The following is a 17,299-nucleotide window of genomic DNA, read 5'->3' on the forward strand; positions in this document are numbered from 1 at the left end:
GTATTCAAATAAATATTGATTTTAAATGGGTTAAAGCTAAATATCAAAATAAACCAAGTATTACTATATTGTGTCAATCTTCCTAAGGATTAATGTCGTCTTGATTTCTACAAGCAAAGCACGCGCCTAGAACCCGCACTATTGATCGCCTACATTACTTCTTGCCGACAAGTTCAAAAGGGGCATTGCAACGTTTCAAGTCGACGAACTAAAATGGACGTCGTCCGGCCCTTGCTTTGCCTTCTACAGCCCATTACCATTTGTTAATCATGGGTCCAGCGGGCCAATCAGATAGCAATCGCAATTACTGACCACGGTGATGTCCCACGACTAAGATAAACCCAAAATCCCCGCCGCAAACACAACGAAACTTGCACAAGCTTAGATTAGAATTATTATTCAGAGATTAGGCCCAATTTTCTGTATATGGTCAATTAACAGTCCCGGCCTTGTATAGAATGGGCTGGTGACGCATATTATGGCTCGGCGGCTTTTATGTATTCTAAAAGAGAATGATTAATTTTGGTTGCGGGATTTTCTCGAGATATAAATATATGTATTTCACCACATTTATCCATCAGTCATTTCAATGTTAAATAATGACGTCCGTAGATATTCCTAGGCAATACTATCTCTCATGTCCCACAACCCAGACCACGAGAGATAACACAATTTCACTTCCAACAGCAGGCTCTCACTACGTACTTCTTTCGTGAGTTTTAGTCACGCCACAGGATAGAAAATCAGGGGATAACACAACAATCTACTTTTAGTTCCTGCTATACAATGTCCCTTACAATTTACAGGAGGGCGGCAAGGTCCACGATCAATAACGGGCACGGAAGGTATTTCTTTGAGTAGTTACTCCGTCCATTTGGCAGTTTTCACTTACAGCAAATGAATGCCCGTTCCCCGCAACTGGAGCTGTTCGTGAGAACACTCAGTTACCGTAAGCAACCTATTCATCACGAAAAACCGTTCATTTAGTAAATTGTAACGTTCACGTAAACATCCCAGGCGAAAATTCGTCATTAGAAGTTTAAATTAACTTGTAATTATATAGGATGGGAGTGAACACGAAAAGCATCATCAGTATAAGCTATTTATGGTCGGTAATTCACTTCCTCTAAGATTAAACATCAAGTTATCTTAAATGTCCCAATCGTATAAGCTTATTATATATTTTTCAATGAGGAATTTACTATTACTATTGTAACTACTATTTTATTAATTTTTTAATTGGTTAAATTAAATTTAAAACATACTTACTATTACTTCAAGATTTAACTCTCAATTCAATTAATTACAAACAATAATTTCAATTTCTTTTAATCAAAAACGTTTATTTGTCAAGTATTAAAATATATCATTTACATATTCTTAGGCTTTACACTTGGTTATTGAGTATATCGTTATACTAAATAAACATTTGTGAGAGAGATTTGGTTGAAAATTAAATTAAATTAAAAGACATTTAAAAATAAATAACACAAATCAATCAGAATTTAAGCTAAAAAGGTTCTCACAGTTGCTTTTATGGCCGACCTACAAACTGGACACAGTTCTAAATTAGTAGCGCAGTTTACGCAAGTGGCCAAGTGACCACAAGGTAAAAATACAATTCCTACTTCAATATCCATACAAATTTTACACAGTCTGGCCTCTTTTAAAATTCGATTTTCTTCTTCTAGTGAAACAGGCTTAGTTGAACTTCTTTCGCCGGAGCTGCCACTTGTATCGACAGAGATGGATTTGGATGGGGTTTTATCAGTGGATGGACTTGTATTATGTCTTACTCGAGGAACATGAGGCCTGATGTGTCTTGTTACTATGGAAGAGTCGTCAGTTTCAGTTACAGTATCGTCTTCATCATGTTGTAAGCTTAAGGCAGCTTCTACCAGAGCGTCAGCCTGAGAAAATGATCGACCAGTTTGTTCTAATTTTTCCTTGATTGCACGTTTAACTCTTTCCACATTTAGGCCGATTTCTAAGGCCGCAAGAACAACTGGGTTAGTCATATGCTCCTGAAGCTCTTGTTCAGTTATTTCTCTTCTGGGAACCACATTACTTCCGGTTGATCTCCCCTTCTAAAACAAAAAGAAAATATATTATAATATATTGGTACATTAAGTTCGATAAATGGTTGGAGGGTTTGACCAACTTGGCAACAATGTTTGAAGCAAATTACATCTTGAATGAAAAACAATAAAAAAAACTCAATGCTTCTCAGTTTTTTATCTTAATTTATGTCCGTTTGATAGCGCCTAAGTAGACTGTAAAATTTGACGGACCATCATGGGAACCAAATTATGTCTGAGTCATTCCTTAATCCCTGATGTAAATAATTAATAACAACAAAACGAGTTTCTCATTTCTCCCAGACAGATTATTCTGTTCATTCTTAACATCACATATTCCATCGAGTGGTATATCATGCCTGAAGGTCACATGAAGAGTTAATAAATGGGAAGGTCGTTTTGATACCTATCAGTTGTACTATTGAAGTGTTAATCATTTGTAAAGACAGTAACAAATAACGTAGCAATTTTAAAAATGCGTAGAGCAAATATTTGAAACATCTGGCAAAAATGGTAAACACAATTTTCTTTCTGTAAGTTATACAAATACAAAATGGAACAAACGTGGCAATAAATCTTGGGGGGAGCTAGAGAAAGAGTAGAACAAAAATGTAACTTCATATAGAATGAAAATTGGGGCGTAGAACCGGAACTTAAACAGCGCATCCAAAAAAATTCGCGACAATATCAGTGCGGAAGTTATTGTTTATGTATGTTGATTTGGACGATTTATCTTGCGAACTCGTGCTTTTGGCAAAGCCATATATTTACCATTTGGGAGCTGCACAGTTCGTTGCCAAGTAGAACGAGTTTAAAGAAAATAAGATTAAATACTGGCAATACGATTCAATTGTGCAACATAAAATGGATTTTCGGTTGATATTTCACAATGTAAATAATATAAAATAAATTTAACGTTGCGAAGAGGCTATAACATACAGAAGTTTCCGTTGAATCCAATTAGCAAACGTTAGATTCAATTAAACGCCCGAATTTCGGGATGAGGCCAGTCATTAACCTCTTAATTGTAGTCAATTTGTCGATCTTGATAACCGTTCCCTGCGTTCACATGCACTATAAACAGCTCACGTTTTCTGTTTATTGCGAACATTTCCGGTAAATTTCATTTCAGGATTGTTACTGATATATTAAATTAAAAAATTAAAACTGATTCATACAAAAAATATTATTTCAATATCCTAACAATGTAATAAAAGAAGCTGGATCAAAAGAAACGAAGGCAATTTTCCCAACACTTACACATTATTTTATATAAAACCTAGTTTGGAAATGTTATAAATATGTATTGGCTACTTCTAAAGTCGGCCTTTGATGGTATTAATGTGAAACATGCGGTGAACTTGTTTACTTTTTTAGGTAATGTATATCGATTTTCCTCAACTGAATACATTTTATGTGGTTGTTTACGTCAGCAACAAAACACACTGAATAATGAGAATCCTGCAAGTCAAACTACGTTCACCAAATGGAAAGAAAATAAAATAGTCATTATTTATGTATTAAGTAAAGTACAAACACACTTGAAAGCCGCATTGTTGGACTCCTTTCAATGACCTGCGATGAAAATAGCTAATGTTGCGGTGATAAATCGATAGTCATCACGCAAATAGGTAATGAACGATGTCCATTTTGGCTCCGCTGTTAGTAAACAACATTATTTTAATGTCTAAGAACTGATGCTCCATTTCAATTTAGTAACTATATTCCCTTGCATGTTGCACTATATTAACAGTATAGAGATTTCCTCATAGTAAGTTGATGTAGGTATAAACTGGGTAATGCACTTTGTGGATATAAAACAAATATTGGAATTCGACAAGGGGTTGGTCACTATTGAAGTGGTTTCATTACTATTGCTATTTGACTTCGTCCATTAAAGCTCCTGCATAATAAATAAGCAAACATAAAGATAAAACAAACAGGTTAACCAAAATTCGTAAATGTTTTACTTTGAAGTAGCTCAAAAAGTGTAAATAAAAACGTGCCAAATTTATATGAGTTTGTCTCGTAAAACCAAATAAACCATTTGATCTGATAATCCACATTAATATTCCTTGGAAGACCTCTTGATTAATGGTACTTTTTCATTAAACACGTTTCAATACAAAGTCAATGATAATAAATAATTAGAGCAAACTACATTTTTCATTCCTTGTATTTATTGCCGATGATGTACGGTGCGGGGCAGGTCTAAGTGGAATTTTATGCGTAGAAATATCGCTGCTCCATATACGGCCGAGTTCTGGTACGACATCAAAGGAATTTCTCGGAATACGTCTATTTTAAAGTCCTTTTTAAAATGTACGACTTCTGGGAACGACTTGTGTAGAATCAGATTAAAACCAACGTGACGCAATGCGGTCCCGAAGATTTGTATACGCGGGCACTTTTTTAAATGGGCTCACCGCCAACTGCGCCAACAAACGGCGCGCCATTAATTCTTTAGCTGTGGACAGTTATTTGGCGAAATGTGTTCTGGAAGGTGTAGAAAAATGAGGTGGAATGTGTAGAAAATGGCACCACTTTTTAGTTTTATTGGAACATTTACATTTACCCATCCACGTAATAAAATTACCCACACGTGCCTTAAAAAAATATTCCTATAAATAATTCTGGTAACTGTCGATACCTGAAAGCCTACAATTCTATTATTATTGAGAAAACATACAAAATTTCCGTTTCAGATAATGAAAAAACGTTACCACAATTGATGCACAGGATAAAATAAAACCACAAGCGAGATCGCAAGAGCACAGTCAGATCCGCAGGACATTAACTGTAAATAACGTTAATAAAACATTCTGCAGATGACCTTTGTATTATTTATTAACAATAAAAAAGATAATGAAAACTGTCTACTCCATGTGACAATGCAGATGACTATGAATCATAGGAAATGTTTGTTGCGCCTGTGATTTGCAACTGCTCTGGCATTTCAACGACATACACAGTATGAATCTCGATAAGTGTGCAATTTGCATAACATGCATTGTATAAATAAGAGGCAATTATTGCATGTTTGTATCTTTTAAATTAGCTGCTTGGGTTGAAAGTGTTTCATCTATTAATTGAGCTATTATTGGTGAAGCAATTGGTAACGTATTATGGAAGAGCTTGCCATTAGAAGCGAGAGTTCCACACCTTCGCTTTAATGGATTTATGAAACATTCGTTTAACTAATAACGTAATGAAAGGAGTTAATCAGAAAAATAATCGGTCGCTCAGCTTGTAGAGCTGTTTTTCTATCGGCATATGTTTGAGGTTCCTAGTTTAAGATATCAACTAAATAACTTGACATCAATCATAAAATTAATTGACAAGACTTATTTACAATTTGTTTATGCTCCGACTTTTCAATTAAATACAACAAATGTAACTTTATCAAAAGAATAATTAATAATTAAAATTAATTCCATTATTTCATCGTATACAATATTACAAAGGAGAAAAGATCGAAACTGGTTGGCTAAAAAGGGTTTTCTTAGTATTAATGAACGTGATAATATATGGTGAGGCATAAGAATGTGTCAGTCATTGGGCTTTAAAATATTAGCTTGTATCTGGTTATCTACAATTACTTAACGTTTTTATATGTATTCATGCTATGTTCAATGCACTCTTATGTTAGCATGATGCTTGTGTTGATATCTTCAGTATTTAATACAAAAAAAACATCAAAAAGTCGGCATCAATAAAGTATTTCTAAAGAAAATTATACAGTAATTAACATCAACAAGAAATAATTGATTTAAAATAAAAATGAATGGATTTTAATTGGTCACCGTTGATTTTTAATTGAATTTCAATATTTGATTCATTACGTTTTACTTATAAGGAAGTTATTAATTGTCGCAATTTGATCTATATCTCAATTGAGTGTAATGAAATGCAAATAACTGTACAGTTTCCATTATTATCAATTCGCGTAAATCATAAATGTCGGCATTTAATATTCGATAATGATCAATAATATCCCCTGAAACTCTATACCGCAGGAATCTTGATTAATAAACCACTGTTAGCTCTAACCGTGTACCGATAAATGCAAGAATTTCGAAATGTTACGCATTCCTTAGTATAACAGTTCAAGTAATTCCAACAACTAGAAGCGAGGATTGATGTCAGTTATTAAAAACCAAAAAACATAAAACCGTAACAAGGTAATGGTAAATAAATACATGAGGTGCAATTTATAAAAATAAATGAAACTGGTTGAATTTATTTAAAATCGTTCCGAAAAATGAAAGGCTACATAAATGTCATAAAAATTAAGGTACAATTTATCCTCTTTACTATTTTTTTGGTGATAACTGTATCATTTACATAACGGAGATTCCTAATTAAACAAAATACACTTGATTGGCAATAAAATGGTGGTACGGGCAACATCGCAGGTTCGTTCAGTTATTCTTCCCACGCCCACTCTTCGGTGGGAGCACAAAGCAACACACCGATGAAGAGATCTTTACAATTCTTCATTACTGCCCACTCTTCAAAAAAAAAACGTCCACACGTACCTTGGTCGAGGGCAACAATTAAACTGGGAATAAAAGAGGGGTACCACGAAGTTTTATTGTATTCAGTTGCTTGCGACGCCGATGACATACTTAAAAACAGGTCGGATAGGTTTCACTAGTGCAGCGATTTTTTTTTCACACAGTAGACAAAAAAGTGGAAATGCAGGAATAGTAGGTTGGTAAAAGATATAATGCGTGAGAATTTTAAAGGTAATAATTTTGTTTTTTGTAAACACATTTTTTCTTACATAATATAAAAAATTCACATGGAACAAGTATAAAGGCAGAACATGTAACAGGTACCATTTAGTCTGTAGTAAGACTATGTAATTTACGCTTTCTTTCTGTTAACAACTCGTACATTTTTAATTTTTACAGTCACAATGAAAATTACAGTTGCCGTCTTTAAATTAATATGTAATAACTTTCAACAATATTTTCATATATTTTCGATGATCATGTCGTTAAGGTAAATTATGGGATCATAGAGAATATAAAACATATATGCTTTTAATATAAATCTGTACCTAATAAAAATATTTTACAAGCAACAAGATATCTAAAAAACTGCTTCTTCGGCACAATAAAAAAAGTTATTCTTTATTTTACTACCATTAATTTTTATATTTCTTGTCCCATTGGCAAAGATAACATCAAGCTTAACACATTTATTTTATCTGCAAATTATTGGCTTGTTTCTTTTTATTGGCAAATTTAGAAATATTATTGCTACCATTAAACGCATTTATTATATGGGTATTAGTCAGATGATACGATGATAAGCTTTGACTACCAAGAGAAAAATGAATTTAAAGTTTCTCTAACTAATTATTATTTTTATAATCATATTTCAAATTAATAAGACCTCAATTCTAATTTTCATTTATATTCCATAACACAAGTGGTATTTGCTTTTCAAGTAATCTGAAAGATCAGGCGGTGCAAGAAATCAATTATCCTTCCGAGATTAGGCTCGTTAGGTGCCGTTTGAGACGTGTGTGTGCCGACACATGTGCCCATCATTATCACTTTAAAGTAGCGTAATATTAGATCGGAATATACCAGTGGCCATCAAAACTTTCAGTAAAAATGTTCAATGTATAAACGCCATTGGTGTTTATTTGTAACACGTAAATATCAAATAAAAATATAAAGTTGTCAGCAATTTTCTGCTAAATTAGGATAATCATCATTCGCATGCAATTTTCTTAATAAGTTAGGATGTGATATGACGTTAATTAGATCAGCATCACTTCACTCAAAATGCACACTGTTCAATCCGCTTTCAATTCATTTTTTTCTCGGTATAGCTTTGAAAGTATATCTTGACGTCTTGAGGTTGAGAGGCACTGCTTGAAGCAATATTAGTCCAGCCTATATTGGTCCTTGGCGAGTCTGGATGCTTTAGAAATGCGGCCGTCTTAATTGTAAGGCGCCCAACTACATAATTATATAATACGAATTCCTTTCAACCGTACCGTTACATTCACACAATATTTCTTTATAATAGTTTCCCCTGCGGTCACTGCTGGACACAAAGGATAAATTCCTGATATTTCTCTTTCCGATCACAATGGAATTCTTGCATGATTATTTTTACTTTAATAATAACTCTGTGAACGTAACTTTTGCCACTGCAAAGTCACATAGCATTAAAAATAAAAATGGAATATTTATTGTTCAAGTTCATCAATGTCAATTTTTATCGACGTGTTAGTTACAGTAATAAGATTTGTTTACCAATTATGTTTTACTAATCACTTAGGAAAGCAGAACCGATTTAGTGCATAAAAAACAAGTTTAAGTGTAAAACGATCCGAATGTGGTAAACAATATGTGAGTCATATGTGCAAAACTGAAGGACAGCATCCAGTCTGGTACCGTCGAGATCAATCGGAGGCAAAGTGGGTGGAAATGGCATTCCTTCAACTAACTAAATATAAATATTTGTGCATTAAATTATTTTCCATGAATTCAATTGCGGCAATGAATGGTGTCATTTAAAAAAGTAAAGTTAATAACCCTTTCAGGCGTTCAAAATAACGACAACAAAAATATCAAGTGAGCATCCTACACCCTTAGAACTTGCACGTCTTTTGGCAGTAAGAAAGCCATTATAAATTGACGAGCTAGCAAATTGCGTTTCAATAAGGGACTTGAATTCATTAAAAACTCTGTCACAACAGTGCAGCGGGGACAAATGTTAAACTTCCATTGTGGTGAAGGCAGATAATTGGCGACACGTGTCCTTTATTTTCTAATACTTCAAAAATGGCAAGGATTAAAATACGCTCAGCATACTTTCCCACACGATCAATAAGAGGGTTAAAATAAACCACGGTGTATTAAGAAAATTTATAGAGAATTTTTATGAATTTATATTAAATTTTAATACCGCATTAATTGCCGGATTGAATAATTATTATCAAGTGTATCTGGCATGAAAAGACATACTCAAAGGAATACTAAATATCTCCAATCATTTATATACATTGCTTGAATACCCTTAAAATTATATTCATAGTTAATTAACGTCTACAAAGTCCATATTCCAGTCAATTAATATGAATATTGTGTGCTGGTCACCAGATTGTATGACAATATTGTAGGTCGAATCGAACATGACTATTGAACAACATTATATACTCATACTCAACAAGCTTATATAAAATCAATTCATATACCTAATTAAACCTTGATTTCCTTGTGAACATACTATTGTATAATATAGTTTAATATTTTTTACATTTGCAATTGTTAATTAAACTAAATAAATTAGAATATTAAAATTGTAGAGGACAAATTTATTTTAAAGTACATATTAGGTCATAAGTTGACTTAGCATAAGGCGTAACCAATTGCACATAAGACATACGTATATTTACTTAACATTAATTTACCTAACAAGTGGAGTAGAAACCTGGCATGTTAAATATAATAATAATACCTTAAAGGTAATAACTGCATGTGCAATGTATGTCATCGCTTTGTCTATAAATAGAAATGTTGTCTTTTCATTTTAATTGAAGTCCTAGATTTTTGCCCGTTAACCTACTTTCAAGCAACACTTTAAAATCTATAAAGCAGCAGCCAATGCCCTCGCATAAAATTGTCGGGTCGACATGAAGTCACCGATGCGCACGTAAATATGCGTACTGCGATAATTACAGATAAATTTTCAATAGGTGCAAGCAACTGAAATCGCGAATAAGGTCACCTGCAATTGCAAGAATGCACAATGATTCATTCATTAGACGTACTCGCATTTTAAACGGCCATGACTGCGACACATGACACTGATTCCACTGCATCCTATTTATCTCTCTGGCGTTTAAAACAGTATTTTATATGTTTTACATCGACCAAGGATTGTTTATCAAAAAAACAATGTACAATGTACTGTGGTACTAAGGTTCTAAAAACTGCTATTCAAGAGTACAGGGAGAAAATCTCTCGGATAGTACAAGTTGAACACAACAACTAAAAAAAAAGAATTGAAAAACTTACAAAGTGAAGGCAAATTGCATTGAATTAATTGGATGGTCTCCTGTTGTGTTTCTCTGGGACTCTGATTTTGCAATTTAATTACATTACTGTTTGTCAGGATATCCGGCGCGAAGGACCATGAAATTCAATTTGAATATTCATCCAAAAGTATCAGAAGCTGATTTATATGCAATGGATACGTGCACTCGCAAAATGCTGTATCCTACGTGCGTTTTTGTTATTATAATCCATTCAAATTGGTTTGATAATACTAAATAGAACAATATTAATATATGTATGTGCGGGCAGTATTTTGTAAAAGCTTCATTTGCATATAAGCATAACCACAAACAAAAAAATAATTTATTCCATTATAATTGATTGCTGAAATTCCCAAAATTATTATTTTACTAGTTCCTTTGAAATAAATAACGCCTGTTTAGGCGATTCTTCTGCACGATCAATTATTACACTAATTATCTTGCTCCACTACTCTCCACCACAGCCGCTATAATTCTTTTTAACCGCAAGTGTCGATAAGAAAAAGGGAAGAAGATAAAAGTGCTTACGTAGCTTTTAAGCTGTGATTTTGCCTCGAGCGATATAAAGAGTATTAGGGGTGATATTTTATACTACAATAGTATGTTGTTATTCTTTTTCAATTTAGCAAGAAACTCAATAAAATACGTCGAATAATCAGTCTTATTAAGCAACAATTGAAGGTAATTGTTTTCCACAAAAATCGCGACAATGGCAGTGAAATAAAATTAAAAACACTGTACGAGGCAATTTTGTAACCCTTTAGGTCGCAGTTAAATTTAAAAGAATGTTAAACTCAAACGTTTCCCTGTAATTTGGACGAGTGTTAAATTTTACTGGCGGCCACAAAATTCAAATAAAAGGCCGGTTAGCGCCGGGGAAACGGTTCACATCTAAGGGCAAGTATTTGATGTATTGGTCGAGTATGCGTGCGGGATATTTTCCATCTAGAATCGATATCGAGAATTGCTCAATTTACATAACTTAGAGTCTGGGAAAAGATCCTCCTATATTATTTTACTCGAACCAGCCATACATGTTTGTCATACCTATGTGTCGAACATTCCATGCACTTCATATAATAAGACGTAAAAAATAAAACGTAGTCGGTTAAAAATGGTTGCGGTATGTTTTTATTTAATGAACTCGTGTTGTGAAAAGTGCGACTTCTGAATAGGTGTGAAGGTTAAGAACTGGTCAACGCGTGTAATAAAAGTGCAGTTTACAAGTAGGTTACAAAGATTAATGTCTACACGAATTTAACTACAGTAGCATTCGTGTAGTACTAATTGAACGTATTTATGAAATGTATTATTTTATATTATTTGTAAATGAGATACGGTGCAATTTAAAACAGCCAAACGCTCATTTTAATTGGTCCTACAAACTGAACATTCGATATAAAAGAGATGTGGCGACGTCAAATAATCTAATTAACCTTAGCTGCAAAAGCCAGTTTAATTATATTTTATTTAAATCTTGTTTGCAAATGCAAAATTGTAACCAAATTACACTGGCTTTACACGTTGCTAACGAGTGTTAACCAAATGAGCAAATGCGTTTAAAACAGCTAATCGAATGAGTGAGTTCGCTGACTATGTGTGGAGTAGCAACAAAAATTAAATATACTGTGCATCAAAACCAGTAGGAATTATTTTATAGATGTCTCAGGCAAAAGGTAAAATTAAAGCTAAATAACTGACATTACTTTAATTAAATTCCACTTAATAACAGTATTTGATACGTGATTTAGAAAGAAAATTAAAAACAATTTTAAAGTAAATTTAAATAACAAATAAATCATCTCACGTCCTCTTTCAATGTTTACCTCACAGCTAAATAGGTTCCCTGTCAATATTGCCCACAACTCGTCCAAGTGCACATTTGCAACAATATTTTATTGTATTAGTAACGCAAATCTGACCAATGATGGGTATAGGTAGGGTGTTCATTAACTGGAAGATATACATAGAGCCGGGAGAGGAATCGACATTAATGAGACTGGCACACAATTAAAGCCGGATGTTGGGCTTAAAATTATCGAAATAAACTCAAAATTGGCACTAAAGATATAAGCTCGGTTGCGAGAACCGGTCAACCATGCTTTGATCTGTTCGTCGTCGATAACGAATACAAAATGAGGATCAGAGAACGGATTTATGCTAGCTATTGTTGTATTACGTAAATTAGATAATGGTATAGTAACAATTATTAGTTCAGTTTTTGAAAAAACACTAACAAAACTCGGAAGTGTTGTCTTGTTTGTGTATTTATTATTACTTAGCCAAGATATATTAATTTAATATAATTTCACCATAATAATCTTTTACTTTAGATAATAAACAAATAAAAAAATTGTGGCTACGATACAAAATTTTACCTTTTTTTAAAATTGAAATTTTCAATATAATTGAATTGAAATAACAAAATAGACAAGTGATTAATTTCTTAAAACATAAGAGGACAAATCTAATGTATTGATTTAAAAATACAGGATGTCCCAAACTAATTGATTTTGACTAATACGAGACCAGATAGAGAAAAACTGCCTGAAGACTTTTTAAAAGGTTGTTTGTCCTAAATCACATTTTAATATCTCCCAATTTCGAAATATCTACAGAATTTGACCTTTGGCAAAATTCGAAAATGTGTACAATTTTTTTTAGTATTTCGATTTTGTCAAACGATAAAACCTCTCTACAAGGACATTCACACCAAATATATAAAATTTGGGATACTATTCAAATGAAACTATAATTAAATTTAGTTTTAATGTCGGAAAAAACTACGGAAAATATGCTTTTAGAAAATATAACATAAAAATTACTGTCAAATCAACCAATCTGAGCCATCCTGTATATAATCGTAGTAAAAATGATATGAAGATGTTATTTGTTATAATTTGTATTAGTCCAATATTGATTGGACAGGGAGAACTTGACTCAAACTATTTTTCCAATTTATTTTGAACAAAAATTTGTTCAGTACAACCTGTATGTTACACCAAAAATGTAAAAATTTTCCTGTATAACTATTGAGTTTAGGTACAAGATATGGTATAACCACTTTATTTGCAATTAATTACATGTAGAATTAAAAATCCAAAAAAATACCAGGTGTCCTTTTAAATTAACAATGTTACGTCCGAAGAACCGAAAATAAATTAGAAAAATAGACATGATTATACAAGTTATAATTGTTACAAGAATCTCAAATCAATATCTTTTTCTGTCCTCCGTAAGCATTTAATGAGTTAGATGAAGCACCCTGTATTCTGGTGATGAAGAAGTGTTCGTTCTAATGCTACTAACCGATGGAAAATCAAAGAGTCATGGATATCATAAATACACGATGATTGAATTATAAACACATATCTCTATAAAAAAATTAGATGCGCATTCATAGGTTTTTTGGTCGCAATTCTGGCTTCGTGATTATGCCAGGGCATTTAACCTAAAATATCTGCAACGCACAAACGGCGTGTCCGTATCTGGTCTCCGGAAATTATGGAATATGGACCTGTCATCGGTCGCATTTCCTGCTTTTGTGACTTTCGACGTCCAATGCGGATATTATCAAAATAATGACCGCGACGGCACGTTTCGATGCACTTGTCCGACAATGTACCTTTCGGGCTGGATTCAGCGCTTATTCTGTTAATTTGAAGTTTAATATCCGCTTTTAATTGCAACGACGCGTCATTGTTGCCGTTGGCGACCGGTGCTTACAATTCGGATGGACGCTCTTTTCGGTTGAAGGATCTTTAGCGTCACTTTCCGTTGTTCGTTGCAAATTTAATTCAATGCCGATTTCATTATCACTCAACGCCTGGTTTTGTTTGAAAACCCATCAACGAAATGAAGCTCAACTGTGTTTCAATTATGTCTTTGCAATCGTCTATTTTAAAGAAAACACTCATGTTTTCCAGAATTTTATTTTAAAAATTACAAGTTAAAAACCGAATATCTGGATGCTTGACTGAACAAACTGACTTGTCCAACTGGAGCTGCGTCACAAACAAATAAAAACAAACCATTAATTCGTCGTGGGAAAAGTTTGTATTTGTTTTGGCAGTCCAGACACCAACGGACATGACCCACGGCCAAAGAAACTGTATCAGACGGACGGACGACATCTTATCGGAGATTTTATTCTGAGATCGGCGTCTTTGTTATATATATTATTTCGATTGATCGAAGGAGGCAGATACGCACAGCAATCAAAAACTAGTGAACAATAGAACAAACACAATGCCTCGAACTTTGGAATTCGCTTTTTATGGCTTTCTTATGTTCTATAAGTTATATTTATTGGTACCAACAATAGAAGGCGATATTGTTGCATCTTTATTGTGGACGAAATAGATTTATTGGTTAGTGAGACCGATGATTATATGCCAAGTTGGAAAGTAATAAAAAATATTTGTTATTATTATTATTTATATTTTTACCTGAGTATGTGTCGTTGGACCACTTGGTTCCTCCTGTAACAAAATAATAAATATAATAGATTTTTTCAATATACCAACTACAAAACATTTAGGTTTATTTATACAATAAAATAAAATCAATATTTCCATACAATAGATAAATGGGGTTATCTGCTTTGAGCAAGGAAATCGGGTTAACACAAAGTGAAACGTAAATAAACGTTGAGATCGATATTTCGTTGTAGCTTTCTTAGAATTGTTACATCCAGGACCGTTTTAAGAGACTTACTGTGAATAGTTTCTCAAATCGTATAATCGAAGAGGGAAATTTTGTTACAAAAAATTTCTTTAAAGAAAGTTCTTCAACTCTGATGGAATATTCGAGATACCGCCATTGTAAGCTCCTAGATATCCTAGAGCAGAAGACTCCCCGGAGACCGGCAAGAAACCGACCCTACGACAAACGCTTAACGCTTGAGAGGGAAGTTGCCAGCTATCGGCAAACGGCACCATTATACTTAGGGGAACATTAGAAACTGGACACCGAATGATAATGATAGAGTTAGTTTCTGGTTAATCTGATAAACTAAATACATGGTAAGACAATGTACTTCCGCCTGGGGAGGCTCTTTAAGTGCCTTTCCGTCCCATAATATATTGGACGGTGGACAAATACAAATGGTATGGGAGAAAAATGGCTTTATTGCAGAATTTATCGGACACTTCCAAATGGGATTTTGTTTATTGGATGTTGCGAGAATCGCGCCGAATTTGCAATAATGTTATCTAAGAGAAATGATACAGTATAATATCCCCAAGTATTATGATTTATTAATATTATTTTATTATTGAACTACCGAATTTTAAAATTATTCTTTTCACTCCGTAACATAAATTTTTGAATTCTAAATTTCATAAATCAGCTATTTAAAAACTAAGTTAAAGGAGTTTTTATCTGAATTACTGAAAATTATTATTCTGTAGAAATTACAGTACACAATTGATACAATAAATTCATGATGAAATATATATTCTCCTAAATACTAGATCCGATTACAAACAATTGGATAGAGCTCTTAAATAAATAAATCTACATTAATTCCTCGTTGAGCAACTAAATAAATAATGGGACTCGGAAATATTAATGACTAAGATGAGTAGACGGTGAAATATTATTTTGGTAAAATGTTAGGACTCTCTAGAGGGAAATACGAAAGAAATCCACGGTTGCTGCGTAATTTCTATAGACCAAGCAAATTAAAACTATAAGTAATAAAAACACTTAACTTTTAGCAAAGCCAAACGTTGGGGCTTGATACATTTTAGGGGAACGCTACTTCATCACAAATTGCCTAAAATGAAACTTTGTCCCTTTTAATAATTAACGATTCAGCTGTTCCAATACTGGGGATACAGTTTGGGATCTGGATGAAATTTATGAAAGTGCCATATGGATCTTATGTTCCGGAGCTCTCTATAGGGTCATTCCAATGTTTCGGACATTAAAAAACTTGAAACTCATTTTATAGACATTTACATAAACATGGTACCAGAAGGGATCCAAATTGCCATCATTTGATCCTGCGCCAAAAGTAATATATTCCTATTCAAATGCGAATTTATTTATTTGAACGTCTCTCACTTCTTTTAAGAATAAATTTACAATATACACATTTTAGCAAATTTTAATATTTCTACTATATATATGTTAGCTTACGTCATCACCTTCACCGATGGACCGATGCGACGTGCTCACATCTATTTAGACTAGTTTTGTTTCATAAGCAAATCTGAAGTATTTGTTTACATTTAATAATCGGGGCAGTTCTTAAGAAAGAACCGAGCAGTCAAGCTTTAGATGTCGAGGGTTAAACTACGTTTGTTGTAATAAAGCGTATTATTGTGAATTTAGTGTTTTAATCAAACTAAAAAGCCAGATTAACAGTCGCTAATCTATCATCAGAAGTGGGATATCTTCTCGTGAATTATTTCCGGAAGAAAGGACCTAAAAAAATAAATTTTTTTTTTGTGTTTCTTTGTGAACGAACAATGGCAGACAATAGTGAAAAACGCGACCGCGCAGTGAGTCCGAACGTTGTGAACATTACCGAAAGTGTATCGGAGACAGACAATAATATGGCGTTGTTATTTAAAATGCAGCAAGAAAATAACAACAGTTTCCAAAAACAAATCATGGAAATTTTGTCGACAATGGCCAACGCCCAAACTACTCAAGCAACATTGAGGGTGACTGCGCAGACGCAACCTGTTTCCGCTTCAGTATCAGAAGGTGTAAGTGCCGCGGCGGCGCAGTTTCGACTTCCCAGTTTTGACCCAGATGATACACCGTTTACTATGGTTGAGTGGATGGATGATGTTACTAGGATCCAACAGGAGCTGGAAATATCCGATACTCTTATTGTTTTAAAAGCTGGTCATGCTTTACGAGGACGTGCAGCACGCTTTTATCAACATTGGAAACCTATTATTAGAGATTGGGCTTCTTTTCGACGAGATTTTGAAATTGCGTTTCCTGAGTTAGGTACTCCTGCTACTCGTATCAGAAATTGTTTAGCAATTAAGAGTTCAAGTTTTGATTCACTAGTAGAATACGGTAACGCCAAATTAACAGCAATTAGAAGATTTTATTCAGACTTTCCATGGAATGTTGTGTTAAGTCTTGTTGAATACGATATTCAAAACACAGAAGTGAAAAATCGAATCTCCTT

At 33.5% G+C, this 17,299-nt stretch overlaps 1 protein-coding gene across 1 annotated transcript in view; it reads right to left on the reverse strand.

Annotated features, from left to right (window-relative positions):
* Positions 1-1,322: 1,322 nt before the first annotated feature.
* The window catches only part of LOC109596674 (baculoviral IAP repeat-containing protein 7-B), a 59,105-nt gene continuing 43,128 nt past the window's right edge, over positions 1,323-17,299 (reverse strand). Inside the window, exons 2-3 of the mRNA XM_020012247.2 lie at positions 14,592-14,624; positions 1,323-2,087 (exon numbers count right to left, since the gene is read on the reverse strand). Of these exons, the coding sequence (XP_019867806.2) occupies positions 1,506-2,087; positions 14,592-14,624 (615 nt within the window). The 3' untranslated portion in view covers positions 1,323-1,505. The remainder of the gene's footprint in view (positions 2,088-14,591; positions 14,625-17,299) is intronic.

Source organism: Aethina tumida, chromosome 3 (genome assembly GCF_024364675.1).
Source record: "Aethina tumida isolate Nest 87 chromosome 3, icAetTumi1.1, whole genome shotgun sequence".
Lineage (NCBI taxonomy): Eukaryota > Metazoa > Arthropoda > Insecta > Coleoptera > Nitidulidae > Aethina > Aethina tumida.